Source organism: Mycteria americana, chromosome 9, assembly GCF_035582795.1.
Source record: "Mycteria americana isolate JAX WOST 10 ecotype Jacksonville Zoo and Gardens chromosome 9, USCA_MyAme_1.0, whole genome shotgun sequence".
Taxonomy (NCBI): domain Eukaryota; kingdom Metazoa; phylum Chordata; class Aves; order Ciconiiformes; family Ciconiidae; genus Mycteria; species Mycteria americana.
The window spans coordinates 33,313,013-33,332,957 of record NC_134373.1 but is presented as its reverse complement, the minus strand read 5'-3'; the positions used below and the strand labels follow the sequence as shown (position 1 = coordinate 33,332,957).

Sequence of the window (19,945 nt, the reverse complement as noted above, 5' to 3'; positions counted from 1 at the left end):
AAAGGAAGGATTGAGGTATCAGTTCAAACAATCTGAGGAAAAAGTTGAATAAACATTGAAGACAACAGAATAGAAACCAGACGCCAAATATTCATTCATGAGGTCTTCAGAGGGGATTTTGAGATTTATTTTAATTGTTGAAAGAAAAAGATTAATTTTTGGATGAAAAATGTATGCAAATTCAGCTTTGGTCAACACTAAAAAAAATGTTTCCTATTCAAAGTAGAAAAAAGCAAAGCAAAGAAACCCATAATATCAACTTTTCAATCCCCTGAGGTGGCCTTTAACCTGGGTTTGAAAACGGCAGGAAAAGAAAAAAAGCTACACGAGAATAATAAAAAATGTAGTGCTTGAATCAAAGGACGTGAATCTGGTCCAAAAATGGGAAATCTCAAGGGAGTGATGTGATACATAAACGATGGGACTGCTCCTGAGCGTCTGAAATGATGTTTGGAGTACAAGGAATAAGTAGGAAGAACTTCTCCATCCAGTTTGCTGGCCCCACAAGGACTGCGTGGGACCACAGGGTCGTGAGGGAATAAACCCAAAGGCTGCAATAATGAAGGTGTGTATGTATATATGTAGTGATACATTAACTGACGTTCAGTAGGAGCTGCGGGGCAGACTTGCTGAATGTCTCTCCAAAAAGAACAGGAATCACAGGAAAGCACAGTCAGGGTTTATTCCTGCTCAACGAAAAGACAAGAGACAGCTGGGGCTTTTATTAAATAAACAACAGAGGTTTCCCCAGAGCTCAGCCTGGGGGATTTTAACTACTTAGGTACCTCCTGGGGAAGCGTGGCGGGACAGGACACGCTTCGGTGTTAGCGGCAGAGACGGTGGGTAGGAGAACACGGTTCTGGATGTTGTACCACTACTGGGAGGGAGCTGATGGAGAAGGCAGGGCAGACAGGAGGGTAAGTAAAAGCGAACACAGCACGACCGAGTCCTTCGCTGCCTGCAAAGGAGTGAGAGTGGGGAAATAACGGGCTGGTAGGTTTTAAAAAAATAAGCCGAGATGCCTAATGTTAACAAACATCCTGTGGGAAAGTTAATAGCTGCTGAAAGAGGGTCCATAAAGCAAAATGACAAGTTGTCCTGCTACGGAGGGAAGGTAAGGTGCAGCATGGGTGCATCAGAAACTCTTCAGTGACCTGAGAGCTAAAAGAATCACAGAATCACAGAAGAGGGGCAACAACAAAAATAAATCTTAGAAATAAACATTTACAACTGTACGAGTGAGGATGAGCGCCCAGGGGATGGCGGAAGGTCTGTCCCTCTCCTGGACAGGAGGCTCCCGCTGCCTGGCTTCGGGCGAGCGGAGCATTGCAACAACGCGGGGTGTCTTTACCCCCCGGGTTCACGCAGAGGTGCCCACCGCCGGCTACCTCACGGGGCAGTTTTGGGCAGCGCGGTGGGCAGGACGCCAACAGCCTAGAAAGGGCTTAGCTGAACCCAGTCGATGAGCACCGGCCGAGGCGGGCGGCAGCGGAGGGCCGGGGAAGGCCGAGGGCCGGCGGGGTCTGCCTCGCCCCAGCCCGCCTCGCCCAGCGCTGCGGCGGCGGCTGCGGGCAGCGCCGGCCCCGGGCCGGCACACACCGCCGGGCCGGCACACACCGCCGGGCAGGCACACACGCCCGGGCAGGCACACACCGCCGGGCAGGCACACACCGCCGGGCAGGCACACACCGCCGGGCAGGCACACACGCCCGGGCAGGCACACACGCCCGGGCTGGCACACACGCCCGGGCTGGCACACACCCCCGGCCGGCCGCTCTCTCTAGGACCTGCGATGAGTTTGCCCGCCGGAGCCGGCCTCAGCGCCTGCGCGGAGGGAGGCGGCCGAGCCCTTGATCCCCATGGAGAGCGCCGAGGCCGAGCCGAGCGATAGCCGCCCGGAGGAGGACGGCGCCGCCGCGCTCTGCAGCGGCCTCCCGCCTCCGGAGCAGCCCGTAGCCACGGTGAGGGTGCGGGGGGTGGCAGCGGCGGGGCGGCGTCCCCCCCGCGGGCCGCCGGCTTCGGCACGGCCTACTCCGCCGGGGCCGAGCACCGGGCTTTCCTGAGCCTGCTGCCCGGCTGCCGCGCCGCCGGCCCGGCGCGGGCGGGGAGGGGTGCGGGGCTCGGCCGGCGCGGGGGGCCCGGGGCCGGGCGGTAGCCCAGCGCTGCCCGCCGCGGCGGGAAGAGGCTACAGGTGGGATGAGCCCCTGCCCAGGGGAGCCCGAGGCAGAGCTGTGCAGCCCGACCCTCTGAGCTGTGGGGTTCTTCCAGCCCCAGTCTGGCCGGTGTCAGAGGGCTTTGTGCACTGCCTGCCCTCATCCCTAGTACCAGATTATTTTTTTTTTTAATTATTATTAATTATATTCTCAACTTGTTCCCCCTGCCCCTTAATTTCACAAATAAATTCCCCTCCCCGCTCAATTAAGCTCTGCCTTTCCAGGGTGGGCGTGTGGTCCTGACTGACTTCTGTCCGGCAATGTGTAAAAGATAACGATCCTCCTCTGAGAGATTAAAAGAAAAACATCTCAGTCCGGATGTATTCTGTTTCCTGTGAAAGGGGAGAGGTGGTTACGTGTGTCCCAGGTGTCCTGAGGAGGAATTCACCGGGAGTTGGGAAGTGTTTGGGTAGAAAGTGCAGGGGTTTGTTTGTTTTTTAAAAAAGGTTACTTTGTTACCTGTAAGGAAAAATATTTCTCCTTTCTGTATCTTCCTGGCTGATGATGGCTTTTGGTATCCAGAGTTGTCTATTTGTTGACTTTGGGTTTTCTCCCCAAAAGCAGGTTTTCTGTTTTCATTTGCAAATGTGATACAGAACATGGGTATAAAACGAAGCTCTGCCAAAGCCTCTATTCTATAGAGACCTGTCTTATTTGAACAAATGTGGTGTGAGAGAAGGGGAGGCAGGGTTACTAGCCTTTGCCTTGCATGGCTAATGTTACATGAATCTTTATTTTCCTCCTCTAAAAAGATGGAAGACTGTTTGGCAAAAAAAATGGAAATCACTGTTTCGGAAGCTGAAAAACGGACTGGGAGGAATGCCATGAACATGCAAGAAACATACACTGCTTACCTCATTGAGACAAGGTGGGTGATGAGAGCTCCCTCTCAGAGTACATGGATGTGCCATTCTAAACATTCTCCTTCCCCCCAAAATATTAAGGTACAGTCGATGAGAGGATTTAGTTTGTTTATGATTTGTTACATGATTATCAACCTACTCCGGAGGATCTTTTCCTGTGAAAACTTGGCATCTGATCTCCAAGTCAGTATTAATGCTGGTGTTGTGTAACTGTGTACTGTAATTCTTCATTTGGAGCTAGGTGGAAAAATGTGTGCTTGAAAGATGTTGCTTTAATACGGTGTCAACAACTGCTTGGTTATTTCTTACATATGGGTTGGATAAATCTATATACGTATATATGAGGTTGTATGTGCAGCTTGTATGTGAGAGAGGTTGTGCATTGTGGTCTAAAGGAATGTTTAGGCTTGTTTGGGATCACAAGAAAATAAAGAAGTCTCACGGCTTATGTCATGTGGTCAAAATGTACTGCTCCACTAATATTTGAAGTGTTTTGCTTGATCTGATCACCACATACTCCTTGTAGCTGCTCTCAGGGTTAGGGTTAATTATTTCCTTCCTTCATACTAGCTTGAACTTTCACTGGAGAACTTACTGCTTTCAGTCTTCTTGTCTTAGCAAGATTAATAACACAAGTACGGTAAATACGCTTGGTACCAGAAAGACAACTTGCAATTTTAAGCATTGAGTAGTGAACAAAGCTTTAAAATCTCCTCTAAATTACAGTTACTTCCTAAGCAGTCACAGACAACTCCTATTATGCAGGATCATGTTACTCAGCTGAAGCAAGAATTTAAAAATTAGACTTCATTAGGAGTTTTGTCTCTCTCTTCTTTATATTAACAGTTTTAACCTTTGGGCCTTGCCTCAGGAATGATCTGCTGTACAGATAAAACCTTCTGAAACAAAGCAGTTGCATTTTGCAAAGGCTCTGAAGAGTTCAAATTGTAATACTATCACATAAGTCTTCTAGTTACTAGTTAAAAGGCTTCTTAACTTGTTTAACTGATGAAGGGACACACCAGTCACACTAACTGCAGACCTACTGGGATACCTTTACTATATTTAGCTAAACTTTAAGAATAAAATCCAAACTAGATGTACATTGTATTTTTTTCAAATATTGTAGCTCTTTGGCAGTTGCTCAGATGTTTAAAAAATACTTTTACAGTGTATTGATATTAAAGATCACATCTTCTCACAGAAGTAATGTTATTTTTCTTTTAATGATATTTCTGAAGGAAAAGAGAAGAAAATCGGAATCATTGGTGTCTAATTGTGATGTGAAGTCTACTCTGGGGCCATCTTTATGCAGCCCCAGAACATGCTGACTGCCTCTCCTTTCCCAGTCATCCTTACATTACTTTAGACTCGCTCCTGCTGGTCTTTCCCAGTGGTTCTTTCGTAGTGGCAAAACTGTATTTTGCTGCCCAGATTGCTTGCTTTCATTAAGATTTATTTTATTCTGTGGTCAGCAAATACCAAGACCAATTACATGTTTGTCACAGAACTATTGAAAATGTGGGTTTGTCACATCTCTAATAAAATAGGTTCTCTATTCCTTTTGCTGAGGAAGGCAAAATTTCTTGCATAAATATAATTGCTGGCTATTAAATGTGCTTCCTGCTGAGCCTGTAGCTGTAGGTGGGCTTCACAGCAATTTGTCTGTGGGTAATAGGATATTTTGTAGCTGAAGAATAAAACTCCAGTTTATAGTAATATAAAAGGAAGACCACTTAATAATAGTTGCATTATGTTTATGTGAACTGGGCTTCCACTGTTACTGCTATCTAGAATTTAATTTCAATTTGTATTGAGGAATTGCATGTGTCTGGGTGAGTAAGAGACACAAGATGGATGCAATTACAGCCACTGTATATTTGTTACAGAACAGGAGCTGAGTACCTAAACTTTTGACACAGTAGTTTCACTAGTGCTGATGAAACTGTTACAAAATGCAAGTGATGTTGTTGCTTCCTTTTTCTTTTGAAAATGAAAAGGTTTATTACTATCTCACACTTTCATGTGACTTTTGTTTATTTTTTTAAGTGATATTACACCTCCATGTAGATCTCTTTCTTTGAGACAAAACAAACTCTGTTGCTGTAGACTGCAGAGCCTCAGCAAATTCCAAGGGTCGTGCTTCCTGAAAGCATCTCCTTTATTCTTGGTTTACACCTTTCTACATTAGCTAAAGTAGATTTTTGTGGTGAGCTATTTCTGTTCAATTAGTCTTGGAGTCAGTTTGTTTCACAGCTTCCATTAAACTATACAGTTATTTAAAAATAACTTAGTTTTTATATTCTTCCTGTGAGAACAGATGAACACTTCTACCTCTGTGGGAAATGGCATTAAGGCAAATAAAAATTTTTATCACTAAGATGTGTAACTAAATATTCCTTCTTGAGATGTAGATGCTCAGCATATCACTTGCTTTCTATAACGGAAATTGCAAATATCCAGGACCTCACTTAAATTCAGATTTGCTTGCTCTTTAGAAATTTAGGCAGCTGTGTCTTATACCAGAGTCTGCATGAAACTACAAGAACTGACATAGTATAAAACCCAGAATTTGACTCCTGGTCTTGTACCCTTAGTTTTCCATGACAGAGTTGAAAGTTAATCAGAATGCAGAGCACCTCGAAGTGCTCTGTGTTGATGGACTTTTAATTATATACATACAGGGATGCCTTTTTTCCTGTTCTCCAGAGTAAACAATTTCTTCTGTAGTAGTAGGACACTTCCATTTAGTTAACTTTGCTTCTATCCCTGCTGACTTTCAGATCTCTAGCCTCATCCTCCTGGTCATACAATATGATGACTAGAGAGTGTTGGGGCTTTTTTTTTTTTGTGGTGTTTGTTTTTGTTTTTGTGGGGTTTTTTGTTTGTTTTGTTTTTTAAATGTGGCTTTAGGAAAAAGTAACACAATTTTGTGCAGCCTGGTAGCTGACTACTTAATAGCAGGATTCCTGGTTTCCAGCCCTACTAGTCTTTACTTCCTTTTGAAGTAATTTGACAGGGTGGCTCACTGTATTTCCTTGTTCCTCCTCCAGTATGGCTGGGGAAGTTACTAATCTTATTTCTGCTTTCAGTGTTTGGAAAGTTTTCCATTAGTTAAATTGCGACACGAGTGATACCTGCTTCTCCCTTAAGACCTTGGATTGCCCATCCAAAGTGTAAGGACTTCTAAAGGAAGTTTCTGTGAGAAATGAACTTGGAAATCAGTAGCCAGCCAGGTCACAGTTCAGTGGTAGCAATGCTGCACCATAGGACTTCAGGAGTTTTTCCTTTGTTACGTTTTGTTTGAGTTCCTTTCCCAAAGTCTCCTGTTCCACGTTGGGCTAGGCCAAGAGCCCAGGCATGCGTTTCCTGGGTAGAGGCGCAGAACGAATGCCTGCAGAGGTATGCTGTCTTCTAATAGAACACAAAAATGCAGATTTTGGTCATTGAGAGTCAGGAAGACTTGTCTGCTCCCTCCGAAGGAGGTATTGGGAAAAAAGGAAGAAAGTCTGAATTCAGCATGAGCTTTAAACAGGGAAGAGTCAGGAGATGAAAGAAGGTGGAGGAGTTGAAAACTTAACTTTACTGCTAATTTGTACTTAATTGATACTACGATATCATTAACCTGCCTAGTGGATGTATATTTTTGTTAAATACAGCAAACTGCTTAGCTGACAGTATGGAGAAAAAAAAAGAACCACACAACCAAAAAAACCCAAAAAACAAAAAAAACACCTGGTTGTGAAAATCCTCTGACAAGAGAACTGCCTCTTTGTCATACAGCTTGCCAGGTAACTTTTGGTGGTTTACAAAGTACATAGTTGATCTGTAATGATTGCTCTTCTGTCTGTTGAGAGGCCTAAATACAGAGACTGTTCTAAATAGCTAATGGAAAAAGTTGCCCAGCCCTCTAAAATGGTATTCCTCTACACAGAGAGTGAACCTTGTCCGCTGTAAGGGAGTGGAAGTGTCACTTCTCATACACTGGAAGGTCAAAGGCTGAAAGCAAAGTTACTGCTTCTGCGATTGAAGAGGTGATTGCTTTTACAAGGAAATAAACTGATGTATTTCCTTCTCGTCTGATTTAATATTTTGCAGCCATTCCTCTTTTTATTGCATTCAGAATTGTTTAATGGCTCATTTAAGATAATTAGTTTTAAATGGGAAATGGGAAGAGGTTAATTAGATGGACTAAAGTTTTCACATTGGCACTTTGAATTAAGGCAAATGAACGTGACTTTTGGAGTAATGTAATCTTCTAATCACTTATGATAACATCAGTTATGAATGTAAAAGCTGAAGGTTTCAATTTTGTCTTTTAATTTTTTTTCAGGCAGGTTGGTTCATTCAATGAATAACTTGCATTGTTAAAACTGTACTTGGAGGGGAAACATATGGTTTTCCTGCCTGAAGACTGTACAAGTATTATATTGTGTTTTTAAAACCAAAACAAATTGAGAAGTTTGACTAAATGTCAACAAGTGATTATAATCTTAATTGAAACTGGTCTGCAGTACTTGCATTTAATGGTGGAGTTCGTAATGTGGTCTAAAAAATTAGATGGTAATGAAGGTATTAAGTGTAACGAGTACCTTTGTGGATTTCTACTTCCTTTCTGGAACGGGGTTCCTGGGGAGAAATGCTCTTGTAATTGGTGATATTTTATGGTCTCATATGTAACCAGGTGGAGATATTTTTGGTGTGATTAAAAAAAAAAAAAGATTTCTCTCATCTTGCTTGCCTGTCCCAAATCCATCCATACAGTTTCAAACTCTTATTACCCCATTTAAAAGGCAGTGGTGTGGACACAGGCTCATAATTGAGGGCTGTCCAGTACTTTCCCACCACAGCTTTGCAAAGAACTTTGCTGCTCCCCTCATTTACCCAACTCTGCAGTGTTGTGTGCTATAGAGAGCAGAATCTGGCTGCTTTTACTTTCTCAAAGCCTGGGTGTAAGGGGGAATCTTAAACTAGTATTAATCCAAACGTGTCTTAAATTTATTCGGCTGCCTTCCTGAAATGTTGTCTTCCTCCTCCGGTCACTAGAAGTCACTAAACTGCAGTTTCACAGCCTGTTGAAAAAACACCTAGAGCAGGTGCTGCTGGTGGCAGAGGCAGCAGGGATTTCCATCCTGCAGAGAAGGAGCATTGTGGTGGCAGACTCTTGCTGACGTGCAACTGTTGGGGTGCAGCTTTTTGCAAGGGGATGTGGGGCAAAGAACATCCAGACATTTCTCCGGACAAGTGTCTAGCTACCTGTTTTGCTGTCACATTTGCTCCCTTTACCTTGTTGTCGCTTAACTGCTTTTCACCCAAAACAAGAACTGTGTTATATAAAGATAAAAGCAACAACTACAACCCAAAAAGGCAGCATTCACACTTCTAAGACAGTGAGAATACACGTATTTTAGAATAAAGGAAGTAAGTATGATCTGAGAAGAGAAATAACATCAGGCTGCTTAACAGACTACGTTGAGGAGGTTGTATCAGATGCCGTCTGTTTAAAAAAGAACAAACTACGCAGGCAGGTTTGACTTTCAAGGTTCTCTAGTAGTAATTTAATCTTTTTCTTGAGGGTATAATGTGAGGCTTGTGTATCCCTCGTAAGGGTTGTAGAGCTTGATTAACTTAGACTTTGGGAAGCCTAGCCTGTTGTCCACAGATCTGCTCTGTCAGAATAAATTGACAGTAGGCTTCAGATCTAGTAAACTTCCTTAGTTTCTTCAGTGTGGGCAGGGAAGATGTGGTGAGTGGCATGATCTGGTCTGGCAGTCTGCTTCCTTCCTCCTTGAGTTCTTGAGGCCGCTTGTGGGCATAAAACTTCAAGTAACAGGGTGGCTGCATCTCCATTGTGGGGTAGGACTGGTTTGTTCTGATGTAGGACTAGGCTTCTCTATAACGCTGTGGTCCTTCCCTGCTGAAGTCCTACGCTCCTAGATGACTTTTAAAAAATTTTGGTTCCTATTTATAATTTTCTGCTTGATGTTTGTGTGTGTGGACTGAGATGTTACTACTCTGGTTATTGTGTCTTTTGGGTTTTTTAAATAACTGATGTATTCTTGTTAATTCTGACAAAAACAAAGCTGATATAGCAGGCATGTTGAGAAATTTTTTGCACAGTTAAGGCTGCACATGGTCTTTGCTGCTTCTGGTTTATAATTAACTCTGCAAAACAGTCATGAAGCGTTAAGAGCATAATTTACACTGGAACATTCTCTTGTCAGAAGGCTGTGATCTCTTACAATGACAGCTTACTGATGGTGTCTTGACCTGAACCCTTACAAATGCTACACTATTAAAATATGTGATGATCCTATTGGTGTATTTGCCTTCCTTCAATACTTGTAGGATGGGAACGTGAAATTAAGTCCATTCTCTTCTAACCTGTAATCTGTACTATGGAAGTAGAGTATATGTAGTTCCCCAAACAGACTTGAATGTGTGAAGTCACTTTTAAATTTCTAAAGACATTCTTCTTGATTTCATTTCTCTTTCTTCTGTTAATTTGTAGCAGAGAACTATTCTTTAGTTCCTTTCTCACACTTGTGCTGTTAAAACTGTTGAAACTTATTAAATGATAATGTGACTCTCTTGACTGCAGAAATTGGGAGTCTAAGAAAAATACAGATCAACTTTTACACAATAAAGCTGACTTGGCAAAAATGGGTGTGTGGAGGAATGGCAAGCCAGAGCAGGATGAGTTAAGGCAGATCAACTATGGAAGACAAGCTACCTAACTTTATACTACTAATGTATGTTACTGTAATTGTATTTGATATGAGAGTGCTATATTGAGGCCACTTACAAATGCATACTACCAAAATTCGGGATAGTTGTTTTCTAACATCTTGTGAAGTTGTATTTCTACAGAAGTGCACTTGAAAACAGAGTAGGAATGTCTGGACCAGAAACTTCCTTGAAAGATAAACTCCTTTTCATTCTTCTCTGTGCTGACCACATTGATATTATAGGTTATTCAGAAAGTGATAAATGTATGCTCAGACTTGCATTGTATGGGGAACTGGTTGGGTTAGAGGCAGAAGACAACACTTAAGTACATGCTGTGTTGAAATGAAACAGCCAAATGAACTTTTCTAAGTACTTTGTATTCAGGAGGTGGAAAACTTTATACTTGAAGTTGCCCATGGCAGTGTAAGCCCATAGAATAAGTTAAGCGGAGATGAAAAATAATTGCAGCTAGCAGTGCTTTTCCTTAGGGGCTCATATTGACAAGAAAAATAAGAATGATATTTAAAAAATAAAGTGAACTGTTCTTCTTGCAGTTTACCTTTGGTGGTAACTTCTTAAGCCTCTGTAACTCTACTGTATGTCTGAAATGTGTTAGGCTGCCATAAACTGTCAGTAGTGTGTGCACACCTAGCCTGCCTCTAGTTACGAGGTGATGCAGTCAGTCTTAAAATTCAGTTAAATTTTAAAAAAAGATGAATAATGAAACTCTCCTATTACAGAAAAATCAAAACTGGAAAGAAGAGCTAGTTAAACACAACTCCTGTGCCAATCCCAGGGTTGCATTTGCTGTGGCCAGGAAATGGTTATGGATAGGAGTGACAGAGACATTTAATAGCAGTGGATCAAATGCATCCTGCAGGTTTGTTTTTTTTTTTTTTTTTTCTTCCTCTCTTTCTTGTCTGATAGAACATCCATTATATTACAGAGAACTTCTTGTTCCAGATCTGGATCTGTAATCTTCCTGCCTTTAGAGTAAGCGTGGCTGCAGTTTGCTTCACGCTGCGCAATGCGTCTGCCTAGCTCTAGGTGGGTCTCCAGTGTCTTCCTGCTGGTGCAGCAGCATCTATATCTGCAGCACAGATGGGTCCTCCTGGGATGTGGCTGGGTTCTCAGGGCAATCCTGGCCTGTGTTTTTCTTGTCTCCCTATTCATGTTTGCTTGTGCAGTATGTTCTCAGGCAGGCTCCACATAATCCTGTGATGTAGTGATGGTGGCAGTCTTGCTTAAGTGTTGATAATAACCCATGCAGAAGTCGTGCTCTTGAAACCCATGGTGTAAGTCAGTGCAACTGGTTGATAGCTGCTGAAGCTGGAGATTAAAAGGATCTCTAAATCTGAAGTACTTTTATGTGAGTGTCTTGAATGGCCGGATTGTTTACCAAACCCTGCTGGGAGTTTCTCCTCTAGGAAAGTGAGGTTTGTGCCTTCAGCTTTCAACTAAACAACTAATCTTCTGGGGCACAGTAGCTTAATTCTTTGTCTATTTAAATTTACTTCCAACTCATCAATAGTACAATCACTAGATACCTGCTTTTAGCTGAAGTGTTCTTGAAATGTTTAAATTGTGCAACGTTCATGTAGGGAGGAATGCTGCACAGCCTGTCAGCCTAGCGTTAAGCTGAGCTTACCCTCTTCAAAACTCTGTGGTTGCAGTTGCAACTTCGTTGAATCGAAGTACTCTAACAAGGAAGAATTCTGTGGGATGTTGGCAGTGCGATTTAGTGGCTCTCAGCAGTGTGCTCACCTTTTATTCTTAAGTCAGTCTTAAACAGTTTTAATCTGCAGCAGTTTGTGTTGAATGCTTGTGAATATATCCTTTTTTCTTCCTCCTTGTGAATTTTTTTTTCTACAAATTCAGTCACCTGGAATAAATGTCCTTTCAACAAGGCAAGGATAGATATACAGGTATGTTCTGCCATGCTCATTTAAAAAAATTCCTTTTGCATAAGTCTGTATTACATTACTTCAACCTCAAGATGTAACCATGCTTTTTTTTTTTTTAAACAAGGATATAGCAAGGCTGTTCCTCTCTAATGAGAGGTCAGAAATGGATGACAAAGGCTTCTTGTGTTTTGTTTAGGTGTACCAAATAATTGGGGCTGCTCTGGAGCGGGATTGTTTGTTTTTCAGTAAGGTCATTAGAAATCCAACCTTGTAGGTCAAGAATAGCTTAAAAACCCAATAATTTGTGTGCTATTTAGATGTTTTTAAAACTTTACTCCAGAAAGTTCTTATGAATTCAAAAACTGTGTAGCCTGAATTGTGCTGGAAGAAATAATGTAGTACCCTATTCTGTTGAGCACCATATGAGTAAGTACTTGTAATTCATAATTTACTGTGCCCAGTTCTGGGCTTCCCAGTATGAGAAGGATGTGGACATACTGAAGCAAGTCCAGTGAAGGGCCATTGAAGATGGTTACGGGCTTGGAGCATCTGACGTGCAGGGAGAGGCTGAGAGAGATGGGGTCATTCAGCCTCTGAAAGAGGCAGCTCAGGGGATCTTAGCAATGTGTATCAATGCTTGGTGGGGGAGGTAAAGAAGATGGAGTCAAACTCTTTCTGTGATGCACAGAGAGGGGACAAGAGGCAATGGCCACAAATTAAAATATAGGAAATTCCATTTAAATGTAAGAAAACCTCTTTACTGTGAGGGTGTTCAAACATGGGAATGGGTTGCCCAGTGTGGTGGTAGAGTCTCCATCCTTGGAGATACTCAAAACCCAACTGGACATGGCTCTGAGCAGCCTGCTTTGAGCAAGGGAGTTGGACTACAGACATGCAGACATTAGATTATTAACTAATCTGTGATAATCTCATACCATAGTTAATACTGTTTCATGTAGGTTTATGCCAGTGCTTTGTATGCTAATTAGTCACTTAATATAAGAACTAAGGTAGACACAGACATCACTGGTTTCTGTTAAGTGCCTTATCTGAATTGTCTCTCTGTTTATTCTGGCATATGCTAACTGCCAAGAAGTGTTACTGACCTGATGCTTATTTTATGATATTGCAAAGTATTTCTGTTGTTTTAAATGTCTTGTATGAAGGATGATTTTTTTCCAAGTTTTTATGTTACTTTTCAATCCTATAATATTCCATGATTTCTCCTTTTATAGTAACATAAAATCCTTTAAGCCCTTGCTAGGTGATGCTGGCTTTAAGTTTTCAACAAATTTTTCAGATGCATCAATTTTGTACCTGCTTACCCTATCTTTAGCTAGTTTGTTAGACTACATGTCCTTAGTCCTTGAATATAAAACTTTGAACACTTTGAACAAAAAAAATTGGAAGTGCTTTGAAATTTGCTACATTTTTCTAAAAATATTTAAAATTTCTTAATATCTTTAAAGTTATATTTTTAACTATTCTAGCTGTTGCAGGCAAGACAATTTTTATCCTCTGAAGTGAAGACTTTCCCATTGAATAGTAAATTCCTTCTTGTAATACTCTGTATCCTTCAGCTGCTCATGAAATCGTGCTGGCTTGGAGCCTAACACTGTTCCAAGAGAAATATGTCTAATTCTGTAGCGATGTGTACTAAGTCACTTGTGTGACTGTTTACTTGACTGTGACCTACCTGTTTGCTTGTGGCGTGATCAAAATGCATTGACTTTTCCTGTGTTCCTAGAAAATTTGAGTACTATCAGGCAGAAATTATAAATATTTTTAAATGAAGTATGTAGACATGAAGTTAATTGAGGTTACTTTAGATTATGGGCAAGTTATGGAGTAATCATTACTGGGTAACTAGTTTTAGGGCCTTTGCTATAATTGTACTGATGGTATGAGGGAGAAGGCAATAGCTTACTAATGCTCAAATTTGTTGTTTTATCTTTCAGAGCTGTTGAGTCCCAGAGTGAGGGACAGTGTGCCCCAGTGGACTCCCTATGGCGACGTTACAGTGAATTTGAGTTGTTGAGAAATTATTTGTCAGTTACTTATCCACATATTGTTGTTCCACCTTTGCCAGAAAAAAGGGTAAGGAAGCTGAGGCTGCAGCTTGCTTTGTATTGTTTGTTACTTACTTACTATTAACACTCTTCTATTTAAATAGGCTGAATTTGTTTGGCATAAGCTATCAGCAGATAATATGGATCCAGATTTTGTGGAAAGAAGAAGAATCGGTTTGGAAAACTTCTTGTTACGTGTGGCTTCACATCCTGTTCTTTGCCAAGACAAAATCTTTTATTCATTTTTAACGCAGGTATAGTAAAGTGATGTGCTTTCTAAATACATTCTTTAGTGATTGTTTATTTAAGATAATGTCCTTTTGCTCTTCTTCCCTCCCATTGACTCATAGCTTGTTCTGTGTCTAGAAGAAGCATAGACAACGTGAATAAACTTGAGGTGGAAAAGGCTTGTCCATCTAAAAACTTCTTAACAGCCCACTGCAGTTGTACAATTGGCCTTCTAATGTACCTTATGACTTTTTTCCAGTCTAGTTTTAAGGCTCCTAAGAGAGAATTTCCACCTCTTTGGAACAGTATATTGGGAACTTAATGTGTGTTGGTTGGGAAAGCTTCCCTAGGACTAAAGCTGAAATAGTTAGCATGCTATACTGCTGGCTGCAGAGACAGTACTGGCTTCCAATTCACTTTTTGGATATCCATGGTTTCTTTAGTTTTGGGGTTTGAATCATGATCCATTCATATGTGTCCTGGTCCAAAACCAGTACAATGTCTTATCACAAAAGTGTGATCCAGTTGTCAGCTAAAGCATTGCATTCTGCAGTTTTCAACTTTAGAAGGTATTGTATGTTTCTCTTTTCCTGTACTTTGAGAGATTCCCAAATAGTGGACTGAGCAGATATGTTTACCGCAGCACAGTATAGTGTGTAGATGAACCAGTGCATGGGAACTGAAAACAGTGGACAACCAACCACTACACATGAGCGAGGTGACTGCATGTGCACTGTAAACAGTTGTCACCTGTATATTCTCTGTATGCTCTCTGCCTCAAGCTGCAAAGGTCCTTGGAGCTGCTGATAATCTAATAGGCAATAGATGATAACTACCCTTCTTTCTAAAGAGCTGACCTGCTACTTTAGACAAAGCTGTGTGGCTCCTGCCCCCAGTTGATAGAATGAGGTAATTGAGTAGTGAGGAGGAGAGAGTTTTTTGAGGGAGGTTAGTATGTAAGCACAACATAATGACATGTTATTGTTAACCCGGATTCTTGAAAAGACATGGGGAGGGTAGCTGCGGCAGAACCCAGGCTTACTGGAGAAGCTCTTCTGATACAGGGACTGTTATAGGGACTTGCAAAAACTGTGGCACTCTCAAATCACTCTAACTGAACGTTCTTTTCCTATATTTTTAGGAAGGTGGATGGAAAGAAATGGTGAATGAGACTGGATTTCAGTTAAAGGTAATTACTGTAATTGTTTGTGTCATGACTGCTGTGACACAGAAATACTCCTTATGAAAGGCTGTTTGCTGTTAGAATGAGTTAAAGGCATTGGTTTATGTATACTTGTAACTACAAAAAACAGTGGTGTTTTTAGCATGTAATAGGTTAGAATTCAGTTGTTAAGTTCTCTAGCAGGCTTGTTAATATGTGCCTGTGTTTGATGCTCAACCTTGTAATTCTGCTAGTAATACAGAATTATGATCCTTATAAGCTTTAAAACCAACAAACTTGAGCCCATAGCAGTGCTTTTGTATGTCGTCAGTTTAGTGTAGCATTGTTTTAAAGATGGGCATCAGATTTAACCTGGTAAGAGGTGCAAGGTGTCAAAAAAAAAAAAAAAAAGGACAAGCAAAGGGGTCTGAATTGTAGGACTTCTCTACAAGGATAAGTTGGTGAAAGGGACTAAGACAGATGGATTTGGTGCCCCTTAACTGTTTAACAGAATGTGTCTTGAAGTAGTACTATCCCCATTGGCATCAGTGAGTTCATGGCTGGGTAAACTGGTGGAAGACTTGCACGAATAAATGATCAAAGGTTGTGTGTCTGTACAGGACAAGAATCTGTGAGAAGCTGATACATTGCTGGGCTGTGTCTGGACAAGTCACTATATGGGGACAAATACTGAGCTTTTGTTTCATTGTAATGCGATCAACCCTCATGAAATCACAACTGAAAACTAGGTGGATTATGAAGAATTATTCTGAATAGTGAGAGCTAAAGAAAATCACTGGTGCTCTTATCCTCAATGTCCAAGGGGCTTTGATACTGACACTTAATGTTGATAACTTAACTTGACAATAATTCTCTTCCATCATGGTAGGGCTTGCATATTGCTAGTGTTCATAATGCAAAAAATGTAAAGCTTTCAAGCTGTGTTTTCCTAGTCAACACATCTTTATTTCAGCTTACGCTCATAGGAGTTCAGAAAGTTTGTAGTGGTAGGGTATGTTCAGGAGTGCACACAGTGGTGTGTGTATGAAAGAAAACTCACAGCAGAATGCTGAGAATATTTGCCTACCTGAAACCATATTGTAGATTAAATGAGAGATGAGCAAGTCCTGTTTTCCTTCTAGATTTGATTGTGTGTATAGTTTCCCTTTTACAGTTCCTGTTTCCTTAGGAAAGAAAATTAACTTTTTGCAAAAGCCTGGGAAAAAGCATCTTTCCTTTATTCAACATCTGAAGTATAAACCCCTCAAGGCTGGAGGTTATTTAGCACTACACTGGAGGACAAACCTCTATTCACTACATGTCTTAGACTAGAAACAGACCACTGGTTTACGTGCTGCTGCTGTCTCTGCTGCCGATGCATTAAAGCAGGATGTGTCTTTTATCCCAAAGGGTTTGAACCAGGCTAACTAAACTTTAAATTAGGCATTAATGCAGTGTAGCATGTTGTAGTTGAATGTTGATGTTGGAGACTTTGTTTACTCTGCCAACTGTATCATTAAATCATGCCTTTCCTCCCTCCCACCCCCAGCACTTAATTTTATTCTTTAAGGGATTTGTCACTTGGGATTTTAACCCTTCCTTTAGGAAGGAGAAAATACCCCCTTCTCTTTAGTTTACTTAAATGATTATAGGATCATAGTAGGAATTAACTGTCTGAAAACTCCTCTACTATACCTCATTTGATGGGGAATTAATCTCTAAAATGCTTGTGCATATTAGTCTTAAATCAAGTTTAAGACTGGACAGACATTTTTCTAATGGTGTAACTCTGTGTGGTGAAAATGCTCAAAAGTGGTGTGTGGGAGTTACTGTGCTGTTAATGGCAAGAAGGAAATAACCCTACTTAGACGGTTGAGCATTGGCAGGATCTTGGTTCCTGCCTGACAGTGCTTGTGTACTTACTGAACCCTTCCTTCAGAGCACTACATGTGTCTGTAACAAAAGGCAGAATCTTGCCCTATAACTGTAATGTAGGAAGTGATCCTTTTCAAGTGTAAACCTGTTGAATGTGCATGCTGTCCCAACAAACTCAAAAGGCTTTGGTGCCTGCTGCTTGAACTTAAATACAGTATTTTGTGAAATAGCTACGTAGAGGGAAGGACTCTGATTTAACGTCAGTGTACCTAGGTGGTGTCTGTCCTGTTAGAGAATGTGTGAGGAGTACGCATAGGTGCGTCTGAATGACCTGAAATCTAACTGGCATGTGTAATGACTTGTGGGGATAGAGCAGTGGAGGTCCAAGGCCATACAAGCCTGAGGAGCACTCTGAATAAACATAAAGCCTGGGCTGGATTGGAGTTACTGCAGTGTTTTGTGTTCCTTGTGCTATCTTGGACATGCTTCCCCGTGCTGCCTTTGTCTTCCCTTTGCAAGATATTCTTAGAGGAGCGCTGCACATAGTGGTGACAATGAACATGTTTTTTTCCAATATCAGTCATAGTCTTGCAGGTTTCATTCACTTATCTTTTGGTTTGTGGACTATGTTTTTTATTGGTTCTTTGGTGGTTGGAAGGACAGCTAAAGTTAGCAAGATTTCCATCAGTACCTTTCATCCTAGTTTGAAGAAAGAAACTGATTTTCCCTCAACTTGGATGCTGTCCTAAGTGTCCTCCAGATACAGAGGTGGTTCCAGGCGAAAGGAACTTGCAGTGATATTCAAATACGGGTATCTTCTGCTCAGCCCCAATGCAGTGGGAGGTGGAACAGCCTCAAACTGTGCCTGCCTCCTTTGTAGAAGTTACTGAAAGGGCCCTAAAGGAAGGACTCCGTTCTTGGTTTGGGAAAACACTGTGTTCCTTTTACTGTCAAATTCAAAATAGCTCTTCAAGCTTTGAGTTGGCCGTAACAGTGCACAAAATATTCCTGTGTCATACGCTAGCACTAACAAGTACTGCTGAAGTAACTTACTGCTAGCAGTTGTGGCACAATCCATTAGCTAAAGGAGTACACTATAGGAAATCTATACACCTCACAAGATGTGTTATTTATTATTCTTTCAATGAAAAGAGGGATGTTCTGATCAAAAGTGAACTCCAGCCATTTTACCTGAGTTGGAGTTTTCATGCAGTATAGATGAGCCCTGAGTGAACTGTATGTAAAATGCCATATAGAAATGAAAAGTGGTGATGTGGGACCTCTTTGGATGAGGCTGGGGTATCTCATCTGTATTGGTGTCTTATTAAGAGTAAATACCCATTGCATAGTTTAATGTTCAATTAAACTGAAAAAAACCAAAAACCCTCCTTAGAGAGATTCCATACTGCTGTTGCAGTCATTGGTAAACCAACATCTCAAAAAGTAAAGTAGCCAATTACCTTTTTAATTAGGTATTGAGCTTTCTTCTGTAGAGATTTATATACGTTCTGTTATAGAAAAGAACATTGCATTAAAAATGGCTCTATTCTGATATACAAATTACATATTTTCTGTGAAGCCAGTCATAAAATAAGAGAACACCATATATAAGATTTTGATTTCACTGGGGAACTGTTCCTAGTAATAAAGAGCATATAGAGGTCACTCTACCACCGGTTTTATTTGGTTTGAAAAATATAAAATAGTTTGTCCATATGGTCTTATGTTACCTAATTGCTTCATCTAAAAAGAATGTAGGTTTGTGTATCTTAACTCCATGATTTGTGCAACGTTTTAAGAAGGGACTATTTTTGTGGGATTTGGATTATACCAGCTTAATTTTAGTGGATACTGTTTACATCCTAGTTCACAAAAATAGCTTAGTTTTTTGACTTTTTAATAAAAAAATCTGACATGCAGGGCAGCTAGTGTCAACTTTGTTCAATGTTTGAAGATTTAAATATGCCAGGAAGGCAGGATTTTTTTCTAATGGTGCTGCCAGAAGGCTGAGATTTTTTTTTTTGTCACTGGAATTTAATTGCATTAAATTAACAAAGCTTTTTTTCCCCTTTTTTCAGGCAGATTCCAGATTAAAAGCTCTTAATGCAACATTCAGAGTGAAAAACCCAGACAAGTAAGATTCCACATCCTTCCTCCCTCCCTTTCTCTTTTTCAGTTACAACTATAACTTCAGATGACAGAATATTCTATCTCCTTAAAATAAATTCAGAAAAGAAAAATTATCTTTCTGCACTTCAAATCTTAACAGAAGCCCAGTAAGGAGGTAGTGTGAAAAGGTTTGAAAAATCCTGTTTCTAGGAACAGGAAACACTCAGAAAAATGCCATCACTTTATGCAAAATGAGTCTTTCATTTTAGCTAGATTAAAAGGAAGGAATGAAAAAAAACCAGACCCAGAAAAAGAACCTCTTAATATTTGTTTGCAAAGAAATCTTTCCAAGCGTGAACAGAATACAGATTGATAGTAGGTCTTTCCAAAAATCTGCTAGTGTACAATTCTGGATGCACGCACCCTGGTGTTGCAGTTCATAGTTCTCGTCAAGCTGCCAATTTTTCACAGATGCTTTTGGAAGTCTGGAGGTCAGTTCAGCTCTGCAGTTTAGGAAGCTCTGGGACAGGCACTAGAGCAATCTGCTAGATCAAAAAAATGTTCAGAAGTGTAAGGGTGCATAGCAGGAGGTTCATCATAGCCTAGGCGATGTGAGGAGGGTAAAATGAGTTTCTACTTCTTGTGATAGTTAGAAACATTAGTGTGCAGCCATAGGGTCAAGAGATGTTGCTGTTTGCCATCTATAAGCAATGGAGACCAGTACGAAGTGCCCTTCTGGGTTCATCTGCTCTCCAATAGTGGCAATAGGAGATGATATTTAGGGAGAGTGCAT

The 19,945-nt window shown here is 41.0% G+C and overlaps 1 protein-coding gene across 1 annotated transcript in view; it reads left to right on the top strand.

The window, feature by feature from the left end:
- Nucleotides 1-1,543: 1,543 nt before the first annotated feature.
- The window catches only part of SNX4 (sorting nexin 4), a 35,748-nt gene continuing 17,346 nt past the window's right edge, over nucleotides 1,544-19,945 (top strand). The window contains 7 exon segments of the mRNA XM_075511716.1: nucleotides 1,544-1,840; nucleotides 1,842-1,961; nucleotides 2,966-3,081; nucleotides 13,668-13,806; nucleotides 13,883-14,032; nucleotides 15,148-15,195; nucleotides 19,122-19,177. Of these exon segments, the coding sequence (XP_075367831.1) occupies nucleotides 1,793-1,840; nucleotides 1,842-1,961; nucleotides 2,966-3,081; nucleotides 13,668-13,806; nucleotides 13,883-14,032; nucleotides 15,148-15,195; nucleotides 19,122-19,177 (677 nt within the window). The 5' untranslated portion in view covers nucleotides 1,544-1,792.